At 35.3% G+C, this 22,303-nt stretch overlaps 1 protein-coding gene across 1 annotated transcript; it reads left to right on the forward strand.

Moving 5' to 3' along the window:
• Positions 1-5,568: 5,568 nt before the first annotated feature.
• On the forward strand, positions 5,569-7,545 carry LOC110037634 (premnaspirodiene oxygenase-like). Its single transcript, XM_020742333.1, has 3 exons — positions 5,569-6,265; positions 6,431-6,657; positions 6,750-7,545. The coding sequence occupies exons 1-3, from the start codon at positions 5,593-5,595 to the stop codon at positions 7,389-7,391; spliced, it is 1,542 nt and encodes a 513-aa protein (XP_020597992.1). The 5' UTR covers positions 5,569-5,592; the 3' UTR covers positions 7,392-7,545.
• Positions 7,546-22,303: the final 14,758 nt, after the last annotated feature.

A 22,303-nucleotide genomic window follows, 5' to 3' on the forward strand; every position in this document is an offset into this window, starting at 1 on the left:
CTATCTTTCTAATTTTCATTTTAAGGTTAAGGGTGAAAATTGTCATTTTATGGTTTATTTTCACCCCCCTAAATTTTTCAGTTAATTTCCATTTTAATTTTCATTTTTCTAATTATTTATAATTATTTTTCATAATAATTATAACTTAGGTAGAAAAACATTTAATAGAAAGTTAGGAAAGTTCCCTGACCTCAAAAAAATCAAGAAATATTTCTAAGGGTGTGGGAAATAATCCCTGAAATTTTCATATTTTTTGGGCTTAATTTTTTATAAATAAAATACTCTCGAGAGAGTTTAATTAATCAAAAACTAAATATAATTTAATAATATCTATATTTATTTTCATTATTTTATCAACTGCTCACTCAGTCTAGAGCTATTTTTATTTAATTTTTGTGATTTTTATACTTTAAGTTCTATATTTTTAAGGTTTTCAAGCATTTTCTAGATTTAAATAAATAGGAAAAAAAGAATTTCCTACTTCTCAAGCTCACCACCACGTCAACCTTGGTGTCCTCAAAAGTCAATGCATCCTCTGTCGATTCGTTGTGCTTTCTACATCAATGCTGCGTTGTTACGTGGTTTGGTGCTCCCCTTTTCTCTATTATGTGATTCAACTCAATCTTCATCATTCATTTCTAATACAAAAAAATGGATGGCATTGGTTCATCTTCTCCATCAAATAAAGAACCAAGAACCTTCCATGATCAAACAATAAGATCTCGCTCGTTTCTCAACCAAATCACACGGGGTTTGTTCCTACATGTTTATCTAGTCAAGACAACGCTATCTATACAACTAATTGGACATGCATTGTTGGTTTTATTCAAAAAAATACCAAACAAAGAATAAAACTTAAGTATTTTGATCTATACCTTTTCCAAAGAGGTGAGGCCTTAATTGGGCTTTAAAGAGTGCTTCATCTTGATGTCACGAGCCCTTCCTTCATTCAATTTGTGCTAAATTTGGCTATAATTATGAGCTAAACCAAATGGTGTCACAGTTCATGTTAGAATGGGTTAAAGTTCTTGAGAAGGCTAAATTTTGGTAGGGTAGAGTGTCTTAAATCTTGGTGAAGCTTGTGGAAGGGTTTGATTTGAGTTTTGGAAAAGTTGATGTCTAGGTCAAAAATTGCCCTGGATTTCATGAGAAGGCTCAATTTTTGTAGGGTAGAGTGTCTTAAAGCTTGGTGAAGCTTGTGGAAGGGTTTGTTTTGAGTTTTGAACAAGTTGATGTCTAGGTCAAAAATTGCCCTGGATTTCAGCGACAAAATTAAGTTTAACTGATGGAGGGTAGGGCTTGAAGATGATGAGGATCAACTGCCTAGATCAGGGGGTGCACTTTTGTTGTTGAGAGCAAGTGGGCTAGGTGGCTCTATGAAGAGTTTTAATGTCTATTGAGGCTCTCGGGTATAGGCCATTTATAGCCATGGAAGATTAGGGCTAGGTTGATTTATGAGGAGTTTTATTGTCTATTTAGGATCTCAGCTTTGGGCTATTTATAGCCATGGGAGATTATGGTTGATATTGAACAGATATGGAGAAGCTCTGGCGGCTCCTCAGGTTTTAGAGGAATATAAGGAACATTTGGCAGTAGGGAGAAGATTTTATTTTTCATTTCTCCATTTCTTGGACATGGTGATGCCAATGGGAGTAAAGGTGGCATGAGAATGTGCTTAACTTGATTGGGTAGGTTTTTTGGTGGGTGGCTAAGACTATATTTGGTCTGGTCTTGGCTCCCCAAGGTCTAGTTTAGCTCCATGACCAAGGTGACACCTGTCTCCTTCCATGGTAAAAAGCGTATGGTTTTTCACTTAGAGCTTGGACTGATGTCGAATTATTTTTAATTATTTTTTTTTCTTTCACTCATGTGTCATGATGGGTCATGGTTGGGTTATGGACAACAAATGAAGGATGGGCCATGGGCTTGGTTTTTGGGTATTGGGATTTTATGATATCCTAATGTTCTTGAGATTAGTCCGAAAATCCAAGCTCTAATGGCTTCTCATAAATTGCCTAATTAAATAATTTGGTGAATTATGAGGGTTGGTTCCAATTATTTCCCCCAAATGTTTTAATGACTTGACAACACTAGGTGGGACCTAATTAAATTGCCATGGAGTCAACTTGTCAAAAATTGATCAAAATTAGGCTAGGCCCAATTAGATTTGACCACCCATGATGTCATCAAGCCTTTGGGTCACATGGGTGTGTCGAAATTTCTTATTGGTTCTTTATAAGGTTTATTTCGGTTTGGGGAAGCTTTAGGTGAAGCTAGGGATCAATTTGGGTAGACCCCCTTCTTAATAGTGAATTATTGTGCTATGGTGCCCTCTAGGATTTATGGAAAGATTTATAGGGTTTTGGCACTGGGGGCATGTCTTACTCTTGAGGGGGGCGGGGGTGGCATGGGTTTGTGGCTTAGGCTTGTTCTGATGAGACCTTAGGGAGCATAACCCCAGTATTGGGGTTATGTGCATGTGATTGGACGGACCCTCACAAAAGTGAGGTCAACAAAGATCAGTTGACCAAATGTATTTCATTCATTGTTACTATGATCACCTATGATAATTGGTGGAATTTTGATTGTTGGTAGTTGTTGACCACACTTTTCTGAGGACGTCTTTTTTTACTATAAAAGCTTAGGATCTAGCTTTAGAGTATCCTAGTAACTTTCTTAGATGTGTAAATATGGAACTCACCAACATAAAACTTCTAAACAATTTTCATTCAATTGGGTTTTCATTAGGTTAAACCCAAATCCTCAACTATTGGCAGAGATGAAGAGAGTTGAAACTAGTAGAAGCTCAAGGTGAATCCTTATATGTGGAGGATGCCCTGGGCAACTCATGGAGTCTAGAGTCCTAGGAACCATTGTGATGACCTACTGACCGGCCCTAAAACCCTCTTTAATCTAGATGAAGCCCATTTGGGATGATGCTAGTTCTGGTCTAGAGAAAGGTTTTCTCATTGTACCATAACCTCAAACTGAAATAAGAAAATCTTAACATGAAAAATTTAATTCAAAAGAAAATTAGATCACCAAGGTTATGTTTGAGCCCACCTAATGCCAACACCAAACAAAGAAACTCTAAGAAAAAATAACCACATAAATACACTATATTAATCCCTAAGCTTAAAATACTCAACACCCTTTAAGGAAACTAAAATCAAACAAGCTTAATGAAAAATTAAAATAAATTAAATTAATAAAACATTATGAACACATAGAATATTGTGGAAAATCGGAATGAAAGTAGTTGGCCAAAGAGGCTATAATGGAAGGATACAATTACAACACTTAGCCACACAGGCTTTATTAGGAAGCTAAAGTATTAACTAGCAACATGTACCATAATGGGTCGCTACTAAAGATCAGTTGAACACAATGATTGTAGTGGAAGGAAGTAATAACAGACGTAAGCCACATAGCCTGTAGAGTGGGAAGTTGTAGTAATAACTCGCCTCAAAGTTCAAACTTGTTCACTAAGAACAGACAGTTAGCCAAAGATTTTTTAATGGAAGTTTAAAATGATAGCAGCTAGCCATGTAGCCTGTAGTGGAAAGCTACGACATTAACCAACAACATAAGCCATAGTTGTTGCTACACCTATTGAAGGCTGACCCTTCTCTTGAGCTTATTATCTTAGGACCAAAACAACACGTGATTCACATAAGCCATAGTTATTGCTACACATATTGAAGGCTGAGCTTATTATCTTAGGACCAAAACAACACGTGATGACATACAACGTATAGAAAGCCTTAGAAGTCCAGACAAAGTCACCACATTCTAAATATGTCGGTTGTGAGTAGGTTTCAGAGGGATTTATTGCTAGATCTTCAATATGACATTATTTATTAGACCATATTTGGGGTACTTTTTTACACTGCTTTTGGAATACTTTATTATAGCATATTCGAGATACTTTGTTACACAGTAATCGAGATACTTCACCACATCTTATTCTGAAAACATCATTATAAGGTTTTTGGGATACTTCGTTGCACCATATTTGACATACTCTGTTGCATCGTATCCTAGATTCTTCGTAAACAATCAGAGTTCACCAATATCAGTAAGTTGGTGGTGACCTGTGTTAGCTCACGGTGCTCGATGAGCGGTGGCAGAAAACCATTAGTTGCTATGGAGGCCAAATAATTTTGCTTGGTCTTTAGTCAAGGACAACACTAGAATTTGAGTTATTCTTCTTCCCTCTCAAGTGAAGAGGGGTGGGTCAATTTATAGTCATAGAGAAGAGGTATTTTTGTCATATGAAGAATAACTCTCGAAACCGCTTGATCGGACGATTTTTTTTTATCCCTTAATATAAATTATTTTCTAAAGATTTGATGACTATAAATGACTAGAATTCGGGGAGTATAGACTCGTTAGATTGCTCTCATCGAGATGCTCAATTTCAAAATACATATATCAAATTTGAAATCTATTTGACCATTCAATTAATGATCTAAACCCAACAAATGTGCTTAAATGACTAGATTGGTGCTTGATCGGAGTCAAGTTGGACAATTTTGGTATAATTAGGTTCATCTCGGATGATCCTGTATTTGAGTTTCGAATAATTAAAAAAATGTCACCAAATTAGTGCCAAATAATAAAAATTTGTTGATAATGCATTAATTATATTCAATTTGGTTGTGTAATCGAAAAGAAAAAAATAATAATAACAATTTAACTAGGTGTCTTGAACGGGATATCCCTTGAGGGGTTGCATGGAGCATTGCTTCGATAAGTTTTGTCCTTATATTCTGAAAAGATGCCAATGAGAACAGGAAGAATCAATTGGTTGGGGATTGCAGTAATCGTGCTATGATATTTTTAACTGGACATTTTTGCGAACGTAATCAAAATTTATAATATATTTATAATCTATAAATATATTCTATTTGTATTACTCCATTAAAAATAACTAAATTTAAAAATGATAATTTTTTAATATCATTTATATTATGAAGGATAGAATTCGCAAATTGGGTTAAGAAATTGGGTCTGTGTTTGGCATAAATTTGACCACAGAAACAAGAGATCTAAATATTACCCATATGTTAAAAATGTCATAAAATCTCCCTAATCCTTACTTGCTCTGACCTTACTCAGTCGGACCATGACGGACTGAATTATTTAATCCAAATAAAAGAAATTTTTCATGTCCAATTCGTTTAAATTGGGGCCAAGTCCACATTTTTTAGTGAAATTTGGACTAATTTCTTAATAACAGCTCAATTCAAATTCATCCTAAAAATGAAATGAGTTTGTGTTATAAAAATGAACTCAACCGAAAAGTTAATTAGATCAACACATTCAGATATCTTCCACTCTGTTTGAGAAGAAGTTAATTCTAGAAATTTTATTGTTATAAATTTCTTTTCTAAGAAGATAGAATTTTTAAGATCTTTATTTTAATGAATACGTTTTTTAATCAGAAGGTGATATGAATAAAATAATAATAAATTCTTATTAAGAAAATCGATATGTCTTTTACCATTTGGGCTAGTTTCTGCTATAAAAGTCCTGGGAGATGGAAATTAATGGCAATAAGAGAGACTTGAGGTTAAGAGTGCAACACACATGGAAGTTCTCCACATCCTCAGCTCATTTCTCATCCTGTTCCTCATTCTGAAATTCAAGAATTCAAAACGGCGCCTAGAAGGTGGATGGAGGGAAGCCCCAGGCCCATGGAATCTCCCCATCATTGGGAGTCTCCACCTTGTCGTAGGCCGACATCCTCCCCACCAGTCCTTTCGTAACCTCTCTGCAGTCTATGGCCCCATCATGAGCCTTAAGCTTGGAGATATCAAGGTGGTCATCATTTCCTCGGCTGAGGCCGCCAGAGAAATCATGAAAACACACGACATCGACTTCGCCTCACGTCCTGTGAACGAGTCAGTGGAAGCCATCTTCTATGGTTCCAACAATATGGTATTTGGCCCATGCAACGAATTTTGGCGCCAGATGCGTCGACTATGCAGCATGGAGTTGCTCAGCATAAGACGCGTTCGTTCCTTCAGAGCGGTAAGAGAGGACGAGGTCTCTCATCTCATCAGACACATAGCAGCTTCATCGGGTGTCGTAGTCAACCTCAGTAGTAAGATGGCGGAGACCAGCAACAACATCATGGCCCGGGCATCCATTGGCGGTCGGTGCGATGACCAAAAGCTCTTTCTATCAGCACTTAGCGATGCAGTGGAGATTTTGTCTGGATTCACCATCGTGGATTTGTTCCCCTCTATACCATTCATAAGTTTGCATACGGATCACTGCTTGTGTTGTTTTACATTTTACCTTGTCATATTAATATCTTAATATTATTTCGGGAGAAAATAGTAACATCTTTAACTTATAACGGCAGCATAACCTTGATTTTTGTTTTATCATAACTAGAAAAGTTAATCGAATTTCAACCCAGGGCGTATCACCGGATATCTGAAGGGACTTGAGCAATGTGGGAAGAAATTGGATACAATGGCTGAAAAAATTGTTGAAGAACACAAGGAGAAATGGGCCAAACACGTTTCTAACAACGATAATGGGCAGTTGATGGAAGAGGATCTCACTGATGTTCTTCTAAGGGTTCAACGGGAAGACAGCCTTCAGTTCCCGATCACCAACGACAACATCAAGGCTCTAATCAATGTAAGTGAGCTCCTTAAGACTTTAATCATCTAGACTCACTACACGCATGCAAACTATTTCCACAAAAAATGAATGTATGAATATTTGATTAGGACATGCTCATGGCTGGAAGCGAGACGACTTCAACAACCTTGGAATGGGCAATGTCGGAGATGGTTCAAAATCCTACCATTATGGAAAAGGCACAGAGGGAAGTAAGAGAAGTCATCGGTAACAGTGGCGGACTAGAAAATCTGGCAGATGAGAAGTTGATAAGTGGTAGGCTAACATACTTGCAATTAGTGATCAAGGAGACGCTAAGACTGCACCCACCGGGGCCACTACTACTACCCCGAGAAAATCAAGAAAGTCAGGTGATTATGGGTTATGTTATACCAGCCAAGACGAAGGTGATGATTAACATGTGGGCGATAGGAAGGGAAGAAAAATATTGGGGTGATCCTGAAAGTTTTCGTCCAGAAAGGTTTGAAGAGAACCATGTAGACTTTAAAGGGGCACACTTTGAATATGTGCCATTTGGTGCAGGCAAGAGAATATGTCCTGGGATGCAGTTTGCGTTATCCACGTTGGAGATAATTTTGGCTCATTTGCTATACTATTTTGACTGGAAGTTTTTGGGAGAGAAAGGGGAGAAACTAGACATGACAGAAGCCTTTGGTATCACAGCAAGGAAGAAGGCTCCTCTTGTGTTGTTGCCCACCCTTCGATTTCCTATCAAATCTGCATCAGTGTGACATCTGTGGGTGATTTTATGCAGTATTAACCATGTGTGGATCATGGATTTGACAAAGTGCGACATGGTAAAAATGTTGTGAGCAAGAATATAAATGAGGCAAGTTATTTCAATGCTTAATAATAAAGTTTTAATTAAAAATTTGGTAAATGTGCCCATATTGTCATCCATATAAAATACAAAATGGATTTATTATTCAAGGAATAATAGAAATATGAAGATACCTGAGCGAAAGTCAAAAATAAAATATATCACTAAGAATATATAAGCATAAACCTTGGTAATCTTAGTCTACAACAAAGGTTTAAACCACAACTAAACTATGTATGGTGGTTTAAAACACTATATTTCCCTTTAGGTTGTTAAACATCACAAAAATGTTTTCAATGAGGTTTTTCAAACAGCCGTGAAAACATAACGTAAATCTCATGATTTAAATCACCTTACTATTCCTGGAGCATATGTAGCGATTCAAACCATTATATATCCAGAATAATAATGACAATTTAAGTTGTTATAGTAGTAACAATTTTTAAAAGAATAATCCACACTCGTGTAAAATAATTTCAATCATCTTTATGTTTATACATTACACACCTGTGTAAAATATTTTAAAAAATATTTTTATTTATGTTTAAGTGTACCTTGCAATGCACACTATACAAGCTTTACATTTCTTGAGAGTTTTGATGAAGTGTAGAAAGAGTAAGGAAGATTTACATATGATTTTTGTTAATTTAGAATAAGCTTATATTTAGAGAGTAAGAGTACTTTGGATAGTTCTAGAAAATAGAAGTTGTTGGCATCATTTCTTTGATGTCACGAGTGTAGGATGTCAACATGAATATTATGAAATCTTGCTTTATGCATGTGTTGATTCTCTTAGTCACAAACAATCATCATGAGCCTCCTGTACGTGTTCTTTACATGAAACACGGGTTGTTGTTGACTCAGTCAACCTGCACAAGTGATGCGGTGGTTTTGTGGTGAGTTGTAACTTGTAAATATCTTTCAATACTACAATATACACACAACAACATGAGTAGTAAATATGCACTTAAATCTAAAAAAAATAAATTCAATATAAAAAAATTTATCTTTTATAATCTTTAAGCTATCAAACCGTAATAATAATGCAAGTATACGTTTCGCTCAAGTAATAAATAACTATAATTGAGTCCTATGTATCGATCTCACAGGGTGTTGGAAATTCTTAAGGTTATAACGTCAAATGCAATATTCAAGCTATAAAACTTAAGTAAGCAAAACAAATTTAAAGTAAATTTGATGTGAGCTAAATGAAATGCAGTTAAAAGAACTAAGTTAACTTAACTAACTGTTTAATCTCAAAAATAAACTTATAAAGACTAAACAAAGTTTTGTAGTAAAGATTTCAAATTAAAAAAAAACATCTTTCCCCTTTACAATGAGTTTATGGATTGTGAAGTAATTAAAATTAATTAAAATACATATAAAATTGTATTGTGCCAAAAAGGAGTAATCATATTATTTACCCTCTGAGAGTGCATAAAGAATATTGATTAATCCAAAGTTTGGTCCCTAAATTCATGGTTAGGTTGAGAGGATACTCGCTGCTACTCCAGAGCTCTCACTTATCCTTCCTCTGAGGGATAGAAATCTCGCTTTAGTTTCCAAGCAACGGGACCAAATTGTGGATTTTAATCTGTCACTTTAAAATCTCCAACACGCAACTGCATGAACTAACTCTTACCCATGAAATTGAATGTGACTCTTACCTTGTTATGGAAATCATAGCCATTTCAGATCTTGTATTTCTCAACAAGTTTTAACTTTTCAATTGGTCAGATAGAAAAAGTAAATGAAGATCAGAGTTTGAATCATCACAATTTATTGACATTTAAAACCTTATATAACAAAATTAATTCTTCACAAATATCATATCACATCTTAAGGAGAAAAATAAATAAGACTACTGAAAATTTCTTAGAATCATACAAAAAAACAAAGATTTTATATATATAAATAAGTTTACAAAACAAAGAAAGGAGAGAACACAACTTATCAAACTCTCCTTCTCAAGAAAATCCCTTGAAGTTCATTTTAAGAACATTCACTGTTTACAATCACACTTAATTCTCTCTTAGAAATGTAATGAAGAAGAAATCTCTCACATTCCCTCTCCTCTTATAACTCTAGAAGAAAATACTCTCTTCTCCGTAAACTTCTCTCTCCAACCAACCTCTCTTAAAATCTCTCACCCCTGACCCCTTCTTCTCTAGACCCCTCTTTTTTTTTAATTAGGGTCAGCCTTCATTTCAAGAGAATTTAAAATTCTCTCATTTTTCCGAAAAGGCACACCTCTTCACACCAAGAGACAAGTCCATTCATTTAAGAGCCTTTTCTAAAGTGTTTATATGCATTAAATGACTCCACCGGATGCTATAATTGATTGGAGCTTTCAAAAACTGCTAAAAATAGTCACTAACCGTCTTACTCCATCTTATTTCATCTCTGACGCCTTTGATGTCAGCATTTGGAAACTCTCACTATTCTGGATTATGGCGTCAATTCTAGCGCTTATGGCGTAGCTTCTCTATAAAATGGCGCCTAGCGGCGCCAGTTCCTTACGCCTCTGGTGCCAGCTCTCTGGAAAATGGCGTCTCTCACGCCAGGATGCTGAAAAGCTCCGTTTTCACTCCAAATTTCTTCCTTCTTGCTCTTTTTTGCTCCAATTTCCTAAAATCAATATACCTGTAGCAAAACATGAAAATATGCTTCTTTAAAACGAAATACTACCAAATTTAAGCATAAAATGAATACATAAAATTGAACATTATTTTGGTGTTTTAAAATCCTCCAAACTTTACTTGTTCTTGAGTGACTCTTTTACTACATATAAATATGACTTATGACAGAGATTAACTTATAAAATTCTATAATTTGGTTTAATTAATATAATAGTATAACTTAAAAAAAAACTTTTAACCACTTAGTTTAAAACTACAATATAAGAATACCTAATAATCAAGTCTAAAATTTTTGAATCTCCATTCATTTCAAGAGAAATTGTAATTTGTCATGTCAAAGATACTTACAATATCTATATGAAAAAGAATTTCATGAAAGCTTTATTAGTAAGGATGTTAATAACAAGATACAAGTTTAAAAAATATAATAAAGCCTTTTTCCTTAAGTTGATTCAAGTGAAGACAATTTCTGATTAGGCATCTCTTCAAGCTTCTTCTCTCATATTTTTCTTTTTTTTTCTTTTCTTTTCATTTTTTTTTCTTTTCTCTAAGATCATTTTCAGTTGTTTCTCTTTTTTCTTTTTCATGTGAGGATTATTATATCTGGACTAAGATCATTTTCAATTGTTTCTCTTTTTTCTTTTTCATGTGAGGTTATTATATCTGGATAACTTTTAATAATGTTGAACTTCACTATCCTCTTCTTAAAGTTAAGACTTCTTATCTTCCTTCACTTCATAAATTCATATTAGCTTTGAAGATTTTTCATAAAGTCTCCTTCTTTTCTTCTTATTGTTGACCTCACTTTTGCTTGAGGTCTAGTTTTTCCTCTTTAGTAGCCTAGGTTCTTGACATAGGACTTTCTTGTTGACTAATCCTAGAGGACTAGAAAGGAACCCTCATCATTAGAAACTTTAAACTCTTATTTGCTCAACTTGAAGTTCCATATACTGGTCCTAACATCTAGCACTTAGTAGTTGGGACCACTACAAGGGATCTCAAGAAGAGTTCCCATAAGATTGCTTGGCCTTTGGGTCAACCTTCAGGTGGTGTGGTTTTGGTTGCTGTCACTCACAAACCTGCACATTACACCCCACTCACAACACTAAACCCAAATATGTTAACTTTGATCCCTTATTCTTTTGGGAGACTCATGTAGATGGTCCCTTAGACCCACTAGCCCGAGGCAAGGGTTTAGATAAGACCAGTACATGGAGGACCTTCAAATGGAGATTCCATTGATCCATGACTCAAATAGGGTGGTTGACATCTAAATTTCACCAAAATACTTAACTTAGCCTTTTGCCCCTAAATCTACCTAATTTACGAAAACACCCCCAAATCCTAAGTTTGACGAAAATTCTTAATTTCACCCAAATTACCTAAATTTGTTCAAAAATCATCTCAAACCATTTGAAACCACCCAAATTGCTCAAAACCTCAAAAAGTGCCAAAATTACCAAAATACCCCCAAAATTGCCTAAATTACCAAAATACCATTGGTGGCCCAAACTTCCCCAAAACCATCAAAATTATTTCAAATGTCCCCAAAATCAATTTGGATCCAAAATCAATTTGGACTCCTCAAATGAACTCAATTTGATCAATTTGATGAATTTTGACCAAAAGCCCCAAATTGCCCTTAAAGGCCCAATTACCCCAATTCTCACCTCCCCACCTCCAATTTTCCCCAATTTCAATTCTAAACTCACATTCATCATGAAAGAACTCAATTCAGACCAAATCTCAACCCAATTGACCCATACTTTGAGCCCAATTTCACCCAAATCCAAAACCCCCAATTTTGACTTAATTTAGCCATGTCTCCAAATGTCCTCAAATTGAATGACCAAATCCCATATTTGGCACCCAATTAATGTTGAAAACTCTTCATAGCATCCCCCTAGACCAATTTGAACCCTCAATTTGGACTTAGCCAAACCCATGGAAAATTGACCAAACCAAAGCCTTTACCACCACCTTCTTGGCCCTATGACCAGGCTTGACACACCAAGCCCACCCTATGGGAGCCATGGACCAATGGTCTCTTGATTTAAGGGATCTTATCCTTTTTTTTACTTAAAATAAAATATACTTACCTTCATGCCATACCATTAGGAGTTAAGCATAATTAAACCTCCCCCTGGCTCACCTGGCTACCTGACCCCCTCCCCTACTCTGGCCAGCCACCCTAATCACCTGAAAACACTAAAACTGGGAGCCCCATACCTCCTACCAAACCCAAACTCACCCATCTCAGCTTGCCCATTCCAATTGGCTTTGGCACATTTAAAACATCCACATAAGCATTAGTTTGCACCCGCTAATTCGCCCTGGCAGCCACCTTAGACCATTTTATTCAAACCTCTCTCTCATAGAAAAAACATAAAGCAAGCCAATTTCCTTGGGGAGACTCTGTCCAGTTGCTTACAAACACTCTCCAAGAACTCCTAAGCTCAAGCCCAAAATTTCCCCCCTAGATTCCTCTACCAAACTCCAACTAGTTGTGCACACACCATTCTTTGAGTGAGAGGAGTTCATTCCCCACAAAATCCCCATCATAAAGAGCCCCTAGCATATAATTTGATCAACACCTGAAATCCACATTGATCAAAATCATACATAGACAATTCACTAGAGCCTATGACTTCATTTGGAGGTACTTTAGACCCAATCAAAGCTACTACAACCATCTGATTGAGGCATCCCCTCTCAGACAAAGGTATTGTGCCTCAACCCTAAACCGAGCTTCATTTGATTCTCCATACATATTTACTGTATTTGATACTGTATATGTTATATAGATATGTTTGTCTTGAGTAGATGAAGGTATAGTAATAAACTCAAAGTGATTTGGTTGAGTTTAGCTCAAGATCTTAAGGTTTTAGTGTGAACAACTTACGGGTTAGGTCACTTGGGGACGATCAACAGATGTTGTCCGATCACGCATTTATTTCATGGACAATTAAGATCACATTGGACAAGACGAGTTTATTTCATGGACAATTAAGATCACATTGGACAAGTGGATGGAATGAAAAGGCAGGCTAGCAAGGTGGCTACGTGGCTGGTGGCGTTGAATAGCAGAGCGCCACATGGAGAGTTCTTAGCTGCCGAGGTTGAGGTGGTGCCCCATGTTTGAGTAGAAAAATATGGATTTTTTGGATTTTTTTAAATGCCAGAACTTCAAAAAATCATATGTTTTCATAGAAAAATCATAAAAAATAAATCAAAAATACCCTCTTGCTCAGTGAACAGAGGAGAATAATTTGGACCAAAAGAAAAAATTATTTGACAACTGTTTGATTTTTATTTAATTAAATACTCTCTTTGATATTTCAATTCATTATGGTTAAACATTATTCAACATGACTAGAAATTTGTAGGGTTTGTTCCTCATGATAGATTCTATGTTCTCTAATTTTTTCAGGGTCAGAGGACATCTCTGTGTTTCTAACCCTAATTTTTAAGTTAAGTTGGCTATTTTTGCTAAATTTAATTATATAAATTGAAATACCATATGAAAAATTATGGGACAAATTTTAGTAGGTTTCCTGTGGTCAAAGATGCTTAGGAAAAATATATGAGGGTTTGAATACTTTTGTAAATTTCTATAATTAATTAAATGTGTCTATCTTGTATTAATTTATTTAAATTAAATTTTAGACAAAAATCAATAAAATTAAATCCACAGTGTGTGTAAAAATCATTCTAACCTTTGTAAAAATTTGTGAACTATTTGATTAAGTTTAAGTACTAAAGTTGATCTTTTAAGAAACATTGTATTTTTGTACAAAAATAATTATATTAAATTAAATACACTTAAGAAAATTAAGGAAATTTATTTTCTGAGTTCCTTGTAATTAGGAGGACTTAGGAAAAATAAAAGTAATTTTGACAAAATCTTGATTTTGAGCTTTTTTTTTAATTAAAAATAATTAAAAATAATAAAAAATTTCCAAAAATATAAAAATATTTCAAAATGTTCCTAATGTTTCCCTGATCACTTGGGACTCATTAAAATATTTTTACTAATTTTTCTAAGCTAAAAATAAATCTTCAAAGGCTTAAAAATGTATATCCATTATCTTCTCATTAAAATATTTATAATAAATAAATTAAAAATCATAAAAATATAAAATTTGTTTCTCTGGATTCTCTGAAATCAAGGAGGTTTAATAAAAATGTAAAAATAAAATTTGAAAATTAAAACATATTTTTTCCATTTAATCGAATCATTAAAAACCAATGAATAATTACAAAAATAAATTAAATCTTAATTTAGAAAATCTTAGCATTTTGCCTAAGTGTTTTCTCTGACCTAAGGGAACCTTTAATACTTTTCACATAAACCAAACACTTTATTTTGACTGATTAAATAAATTAACTTTGAAAATCCAATTTTCTAGGTTAAGATAATTATTTAAATTAAATATAAATTTAAAAAATCACATTTTTCTCCTCTGATGTTTCAATTACTCTATGGATAGGGCATTCTAAAATCTCTTAAGTCACTTGAATTATGATTCATATGTTATGAGGTGAAGAGTCCTAAGAGTAAAGTGGTCATTTTAGGCTTTTGGTTCCTTAATAAAAATTTGGGATTAACTAAAGGGAAAGGGGTAATATTGTTTCTAATTAACATGTTTGGATGATTGAAACATAATGGGTAAAAGATAGAAAAACCAACTTGCCACCTTTTCCATAATAATAATGCAACTATGAATTTTCTAAATAATAAGATTTAGAAGCTAATCAAAATCAAATAATTTCCAAGTGATGAGCTTAAACTAGGGAGATGATGTTTCGCTTATGATTAAGTCCACAATTAATGATGATCTGACTTCTTTTTAATAAGAATCCATATAACTAAATTTAAATTCTAACCTTTGCTAATCTTTTTCCTATTAGATTTATTAAAGGGTTAAGTAGTGAGCTAGGCTTGATATTTAATTCATTTGATGGGATTTAGAGGATAAAATGGTTGATGATTTACACTACAAGTCTAGCTTTAGTGGGGGGTACAAAGGCCTTTAATGACTGAAACTTTCCTTAGGGGCATTCACCTACATAACTTTTAAGCAAAATATCAACTGATTAGTTGTGTACACCGTCTTCCGCATAATTAAAATGTCAAAGTTAACTAAGTCATGGGGTAGCTTTAATTTGACCTGTGATGATTAGTAGAACAATATGATAAGTTCAAAATGAACTCAAATGCTTCAAGGGATCTTTAAAGTAGTTCAGGGTCATTCCCCAAACACTTTAGAATTTCTTTAATATTTTGAAGGACAAATTAAACTTGTTATATTTTGTTCTAAAATCATCAATTAAGATCTTTCGAGACTCAGTAAATCATAGTTTTGAGTATGTTAGATACACCTCCATATACTCTTGTAAAATATTTAAATTTCTACAAGATTACATGCAAGTTGCAAAAGCTAATCTTTCAGTAGGAATGACGAGAAGATGACAGGTACGCTTTATAGTGTTACTTAATTTCTGTCATTTTACTTTCTACAAAGATTAGCTTCTAAAAAATTTACTTAACTTGCAAAATAAAAATAACTTTTAAACTTCTAAACTTCAAGAATTTCAACATGTTTTAAAATTCTTCTAAACAGTGTAACTTTCATCTTTTTAGCTTGTTGCAAAAGCTAATCTTTCATCGGAATACCGTGAAGATGAAAAGTACGCTATTGAAGATGGTCGTGTTGCCTACAATGCTTGGGTGAGTTCCTTACTTCACTTGCAAAATCAAAACAACCTCTTAAAAAATATATATATAATCAATTTTTTCAAAAAACAAACATTTAACTATTTGAAAGGTAACCATAAATTTTTTGAAAATTCACTTTAAAATATCCTTTTGAATTTACAGGAGTCCCTCGGAGGAGGTAACCCACGGTTGCTAATGAGATCTTCTCGGTTTGAATGGATTTCACAACTCGATTAAGCTAAGTAAATTCAAAAGAAAATTGTGATATCAGAATGAGGGAACTGTGGGATCTTAACCTGTGTCACTATAATCAACTTCAAAATACCGCATAATATTTAAATAACCATAACCTTAGGAAACCTTAGAAAACTTGACCTCTAAACTTAATACTTCTCTCAATCTTTACAAATTGACACTTCTAAAATTAAACTTGCCACGATGATGAGCTTCAAGGTATCATTGTGGGCAGCACGATCATCTTCAACAACAAAATATACCTACCCCAACTAAATCATTCCTTAGAATTAAACAACAGAGTCATAAGATTTTGAGGTTGTTTGCCTAGCAAAATAAATCGTCAAATTTTCTGTAGGCCTTTGTATAGCCCTGCTATACAATTTAAGCCCTAACATGTTTTAGGATTCTGAGGTTGTCATTCGTCATGACCTAAATCCTCACATCTTTCAGGCTATTTGTGTGATCGTCTTATAATAATGTAATCCTTAATTAATAAAATTGGTAGGATGAAACATTTAAATATTTCTTCTTCAAATTGAAGCCAAACAGTAGGATAGTTTGGGAAGTTACCATGGTTCTCCTCAAGATCAATGACATCCCCCTAGTTCTTCTTCCTTTGGATTCCAAAATAAAATGTTCCAAATTTGAGTCATTCCCCTTTCACACCTCTTTGTTTGATCTCTTTGAAAAGTCATATCCTTTGAAATTATTGAAGACAAAATCTCTTGATTTTTATCGAGAGTTTTCTTAGGTGACTTCAGTTATCTAAGATGTAATTAACTATAAGGGCTAGCCTTTATAGGAAACTTTCAAGAACCTAGCTTAATATAAACCCTATTTAATTTTTCATATTAAAAAGGGGAACTTGTCGGCTTATAATAAAATTTTTTCACAGATTAGACGGATGTCATATATTTCTTAGTTTATTTGATTGAGCCTCACTATCAAGTCATGTGTTTTTCTTTCGAGATAGCAACATTTTCTTTTGAGATAGCAACATTGTTTGAGGTGTAGTGCTCTTTCATCTAAACTTTGAATTCTTTCGAGATAGCAACATTGCTTGAGGTGTAGTGCTCTTTCATCTAAACTTTGAAAGATATGAGATCAGTTTGATTTCATATTTTTCTAAACTATATATATATATATATATATATGTAATGTCTCTCTGAAGCTGGCGTCGGAATTTCCATTATGGGGACAGACAGCTTCCACAGGACCCCCTAAAATTGTGCCGACAGTTTTTGGCGACTCTACTGGGGATGAGTTTCTTTCTCCATTTAAATTAGATAATATTGTCCTCGTACATCAGTAATGCTTCCATGTTCCTTATGGTCTAAATTACCCTTCTTCTGTTGGCATACTTCACCAATTTCTTTCTTAAGTAAGTACGATCAACTCTCCCACACACCGTCTGTTCAATCACCTTTGGATAGAGAGATTTAAGAGTTCATTAGGACTTTTGCCTTTTGTGTGGGGTCGGACCCCCAGTAGGTGTGTTGGTGGAGTAGTGTCATCTGGGCATTGTGCGTTGTAAAGTTGGTCCCTTACTGGGTCCTAAACTTTACTTTTTTCTTTGTTTCCTTTCGAGTTTGGTTTGCTTATTTGTGAATTAAATCAAATTATGTCATGTTGCGCTTGCTCATTAACTTTTCTTACTTAATTAAATTCTTCTACTTTGAAACAACTTTTACTAAATTTTAAAAATTTCATAAATTAAAAGTTGAATAAAGACTACCCAGTCTACAAATTGGCCTTTGCTAATTTCTAGTGTTCGCACTAGAGTTACAAAGTGTTGGCCAAATAAATATCCCCAGGAGCTTTCTTTTTAAAGCTGTTGCAATGGAGTTCTCTACGCTCACTTTCTCTTGCAACTTGCTGACAAGCCACAATGCCTGAAATGTCGCTCCTACTATTATGTTTGGAGCCAAATTCGATGAACTTGAAGTTGTGCTAAAAAAGGCTCCATTCGTCATTATGAAAGTTGCCACTCTGGAAGTTCAGGAGGCATCTGCTGAGTTCAACCTAAACTATCTTCAAGATTTCCCTTTTCACAAGAAGGAAAAGACTGTTGCCACCACGACATTAATCGTTGTTCTCGTTTCCACTAAAGGAAAAGAGGTCATGTTCGTTGAAGATACAACCGAAGGATTTACCGTCCCATCATCGATATTTGAAATTAGATCGAGCTTGAAAAATGTGCCATTAACTTGATCATAAAGAAGAAACTGCAGCTAAAAGGTTCGAAAGGCTAGTAAAGCCCAGATTTCTGAAGAGGTGTCTATCGATGAAATTTCTCATCTGGAAGAACTAGGATTGCTGGAGACATATCCGCTTCTGCGAGGGAGTAGGTTCCATCCTTTAAAAGACACCAATGGGTATGAAAGTATCCATAAGATTGCTGCTACTTTACCATCAGATCATGGACATGGTGGGGAGAGGAAGAAGCCCCCTCTTATCACCTGAGTCAATACATTATTCCAGATATTAGCTTCCAAAGAGGGTTGTTCAGTCAGTGAATTACTTAAATGAGTGGGATGTGCAATATCCCCTCACCTGAAGAAAGACTGAAGAAAGAAATTCTAAGAAGAAAGAAATTCTAAGAGATGTCAAATCTTCCCGACGACCTCAAAGATCAATTAAAACTTTGCCTGCTCGCATTCCCGTCATGTTCCGGTTGGGAAGCAGAGTTGATACTACCATCATCACCATCGATTCTACTATTGCTGCTTTAAGACCTGCAGATCGTCGACCGGTTAAGTCATGTCTGGTTCTAAGAATTCTACCTATTACCAGTCATAAGGATGTTTCTAAAGTTTTGTAGGAAAAGATGAAGAAGTTACATGGTAATATATCTGGTATGCATAATAGGAATCATGCCTCTCTTCGACGTGCCAATGCCTCTATTGAGACACCTCATCTCAAGACATCACCGTCAAAGAAAATGGTATGTGTACCTAAGGTTATCGTACCAATATGATTTAGTGAGCCTGTAGGGCAGGATCATGGAATGAAGCAAGGTTCAAAGTATTTGACATCATCGCAGCTATTGCTATCAAATTGGATGAACAAGTGGAGGATGTTCAACATGGTCCCCCAAATCTCAAAATCACAAGAATCAATAGCTGAAGAAAAGGTTGAGAAGCTCAGGGTCAAAATTTCTGAGTTAGTTCGAGAACATAGAGTTACCGTTGGTGATGATGATGATGATGATGATGATGATGATGATGATGATGATTTTAACGACTATCTCGATCAAGAATTCAAGGATATTCATGTCATCAAAACTAGAACTATTGCATCTACACGTGATGCCCAACCTCTTATAGAAGGGAATGCCATAGATAATCTGCATAGGGTTTTTCTACTAAGGGACAAGCAAATCAACCAAATGGAGAAAAGAATGGAATTGATGGCCACTACCATGGCTGTCATGGCTACAATTCATGGACAGTCTCAACCACAACAGTTAGCTTCTCCAGAAGTCAACTAGCCAGACATTATACATATCACCGATGAAAGGAGGGAAGTTTCCTCGGCTAACAGGGATGATCAGCAAAAAAAGGACTGCCCAAAGCATCATACCAGAAAAGTGATTTAAATAAATGTTTGAACAAGTTCAAGAGGCATTGGCCCAATCTATGGGTAGTGAACTGATTTTAAATGGTAAACCCTATCCGGAAGACTTTGATATCGTGCCCTACCCTAAGTGTTTTGTGTCACCAAAATTTAAGATATTTGGCGGGGCTGGAAATCCCACATAGCATATAGGCATTTCCAAGCCAGTTATGGAAATACTCGAGGCAATGAAGCCTTGCTTTTCCGTTAGTTTGTCAGTAGCTTATCAGGGATAGCATTTGATTGGTATGTCGAGTTGCCCTACGGATCAGTGAAGACATTCTTCAAGTTAGAATAGTTATTTGTAAATAGATTTGTTGGAGAACAAAAACATGTTTCTATTAGAGATCTCATGATAGAGAGGCAAAAGCTTAAGGAGACTTTAGTGGATTATATCTTGAGGTGGAGAAACCATTTACATGAATGTGGGCCTCAGCTACGGAACATCATGCAATTGAGATTCTACTCAAAAGAATCCATGGGCCAATATCTTTCATGCTTAAGGGACTCACCATCAATTCCTTCCAAAAGCTACTCAATAAAGCTAGCAATCTGCAAGAACAAGTTAAGCATACGGATTCTCATTAAAAGGCCGAGAAGTCCAGGACAACTAGGGTAATTGAAAAGAAATCTGGAATAGTGGCAACGATCGATAAGCGAAATCAGTTAATGAAGATATAGGCAGAGCATTCTCACCAAAATTCCCAACAATCATCACAACATACTCAGTAGCAACAAACACAACAGTATAACCAGTCTAGCCAGTAGTCACATCAGGGAGGACCGTACCGAGCAGAGGGTAGAATGGGTTTGACACTGTTAGAATAAAAAGGAGGATATATTCTTTCAAAGATGAGATTGTGCCAAAGATGTTTAGAAACTTATTGAAGAAGAACGAGTTTAGATTACCAATACTGAAGAAGCTAGAGGAAGTTGACTATGTTTAGAAACTTATTGAAGAAGAACGAGTTCAGATTACCAATACTGAAGAAGCTAGAGGAAGTTGACAAGAAGAAGCATCCCAATTTTTGCCCCTACCACAGGATGCTGAGACATAAAATAGAGGGCTATTTCATTTTCAAGGACTGGCTCAAGAGAAATTTTAAAGAAGAAAATCTAACGATCACAAAGGAAAATTTAAAAGAACCTGAAAAAGGTTATGTAAATATGATTTTGGCCAAGCCAATCAATCTAATAGAACCGTAGTTGGAAAAGGATGGATGGAGTACAATTTGGAGCAAGTCATCCAAGAAGATACTGGTTCAGATATAGACTGCTTCAATACAGGCAGTCGTTCAGAGTCTACACCCTACTCAACTCAAGATGGAGATCTCACCAAAGAAATTGCCGCAAGTAGAAGAGAAAGAGAAGAACGATGTCATGAAGACCGATAGAGCAGGATAGGGTCTACCTCTATTAGACTGGTTGTCTCAGATTTGGGGAAGAAAATCCTCGAGCCCTAACCATGTATGATTATCTTTTTGCCCCACTGGGGTATTATGAATAAAATGATTATGATTTCGGCTACGTTTTAACTATTTCTAGTGATAACGTACCGACTTTGCTCAATATAACGCCAATCTTGATTCTCAAACCGATCCTCAAATCATACTTAAGTCTAATGAAGATTCTGATAGCACTGGTTATGATAGCACTGAAAGTTAGGAACCGGTCCTCGAGTACCACGGTGCACCACTTGCTATCAACTTGGACCTCTCTAATGAAGAGGAGACACTAGAAACCTTGCCTACAACATTTCAAGAAAAAGAAATTACAGAAATAAATCTAAAGAGTGGAAAAGTTTCACCCCCGAGGTTAGCTTCAGTGGATAAGGGAAAACAAATAATAACTCAGGAAGATCTACCTCCACCTCCGCCAGTGGAAGAACCACGTAGTCAAGTAAAGATTGGAAGATTGTATAAAGTGAAATATAATGAGCTAGCTCATCATAAAAGGTTGCCTGCCAAACTAAGAATTTACGAAACTCTGATCCTGTCAAAAGAGATGAGAGAGTCTCTGGTTACAGCTTTGCTAGACCAGGAGATTTGCTTAGCTCAGTTGGCCAACACTTTTTTTGACAATGTTTACTCATTGAAAGAACAACCTAGGATAAACTTCACAGATGTAGACTTGTTGCTCGGTACTACTGACTACAACCGACCACTCTATATCTCTGTTAATACCAATACCGTACTTTTTGCCTCTACATGAACTGCCCTTACATGCATTATAAGTTTCAGGTGGTGGAACGAGAAGACTCGCAAGGTACGCTTTTACAGTTTTCAGTGTTATCTTTCTTGTACGTGTTATCTTTCTGTTTTCAGTGTTATCTTTCTTGTACGTTCATACTGTACTTTCATACTTGCAAAACTTGCATGCTAAACAAGATGCCACCCTACATGAAAACTAAAACTATCAGGATAGCCACAAAACCAAAACTAAAACTAAAACTAAAATCAACCAAGATAAAATTCACTTCCACAACATTCAAAATATAAAACAACTCAAAATTTAATCACAAACATCACAAAAACTACAACTACAACTAAATTAAGACGTCTCTATCGGATGATCAGGAATCCCTCGGAGGAGGTAACCTACGGTTGCTAACGA

This window comes from Phalaenopsis equestris, unplaced genomic scaffold (genome assembly GCF_001263595.1).
Source record: "Phalaenopsis equestris unplaced genomic scaffold, ASM126359v1 Scaffold222459, whole genome shotgun sequence".
NCBI lineage: Eukaryota > Viridiplantae > Streptophyta > Magnoliopsida > Asparagales > Orchidaceae > Phalaenopsis > Phalaenopsis equestris.

Excerpts from the sequence above, each read along its gene's own strand:
- LOC110037634 (XM_020742333.1), top strand. The coding sequence starts at position 5,593 with ATGGAAGTTCTCCACATCCTCAGCTCATTTCTCATCCTGTTCCTCATT. Across the intron at positions 6,266-6,430 it reads CCCCTCTATACCATTCATAA|GGCGTATCACCGGATATCTG; the intron begins GTTTGCATACGG and ends ATTTCAACCCAG. Across the intron at positions 6,658-6,749 it reads ACATCAAGGCTCTAATCAAT|GACATGCTCATGGCTGGAAG; the intron begins GTAAGTGAGCTC and ends ATATTTGATTAG.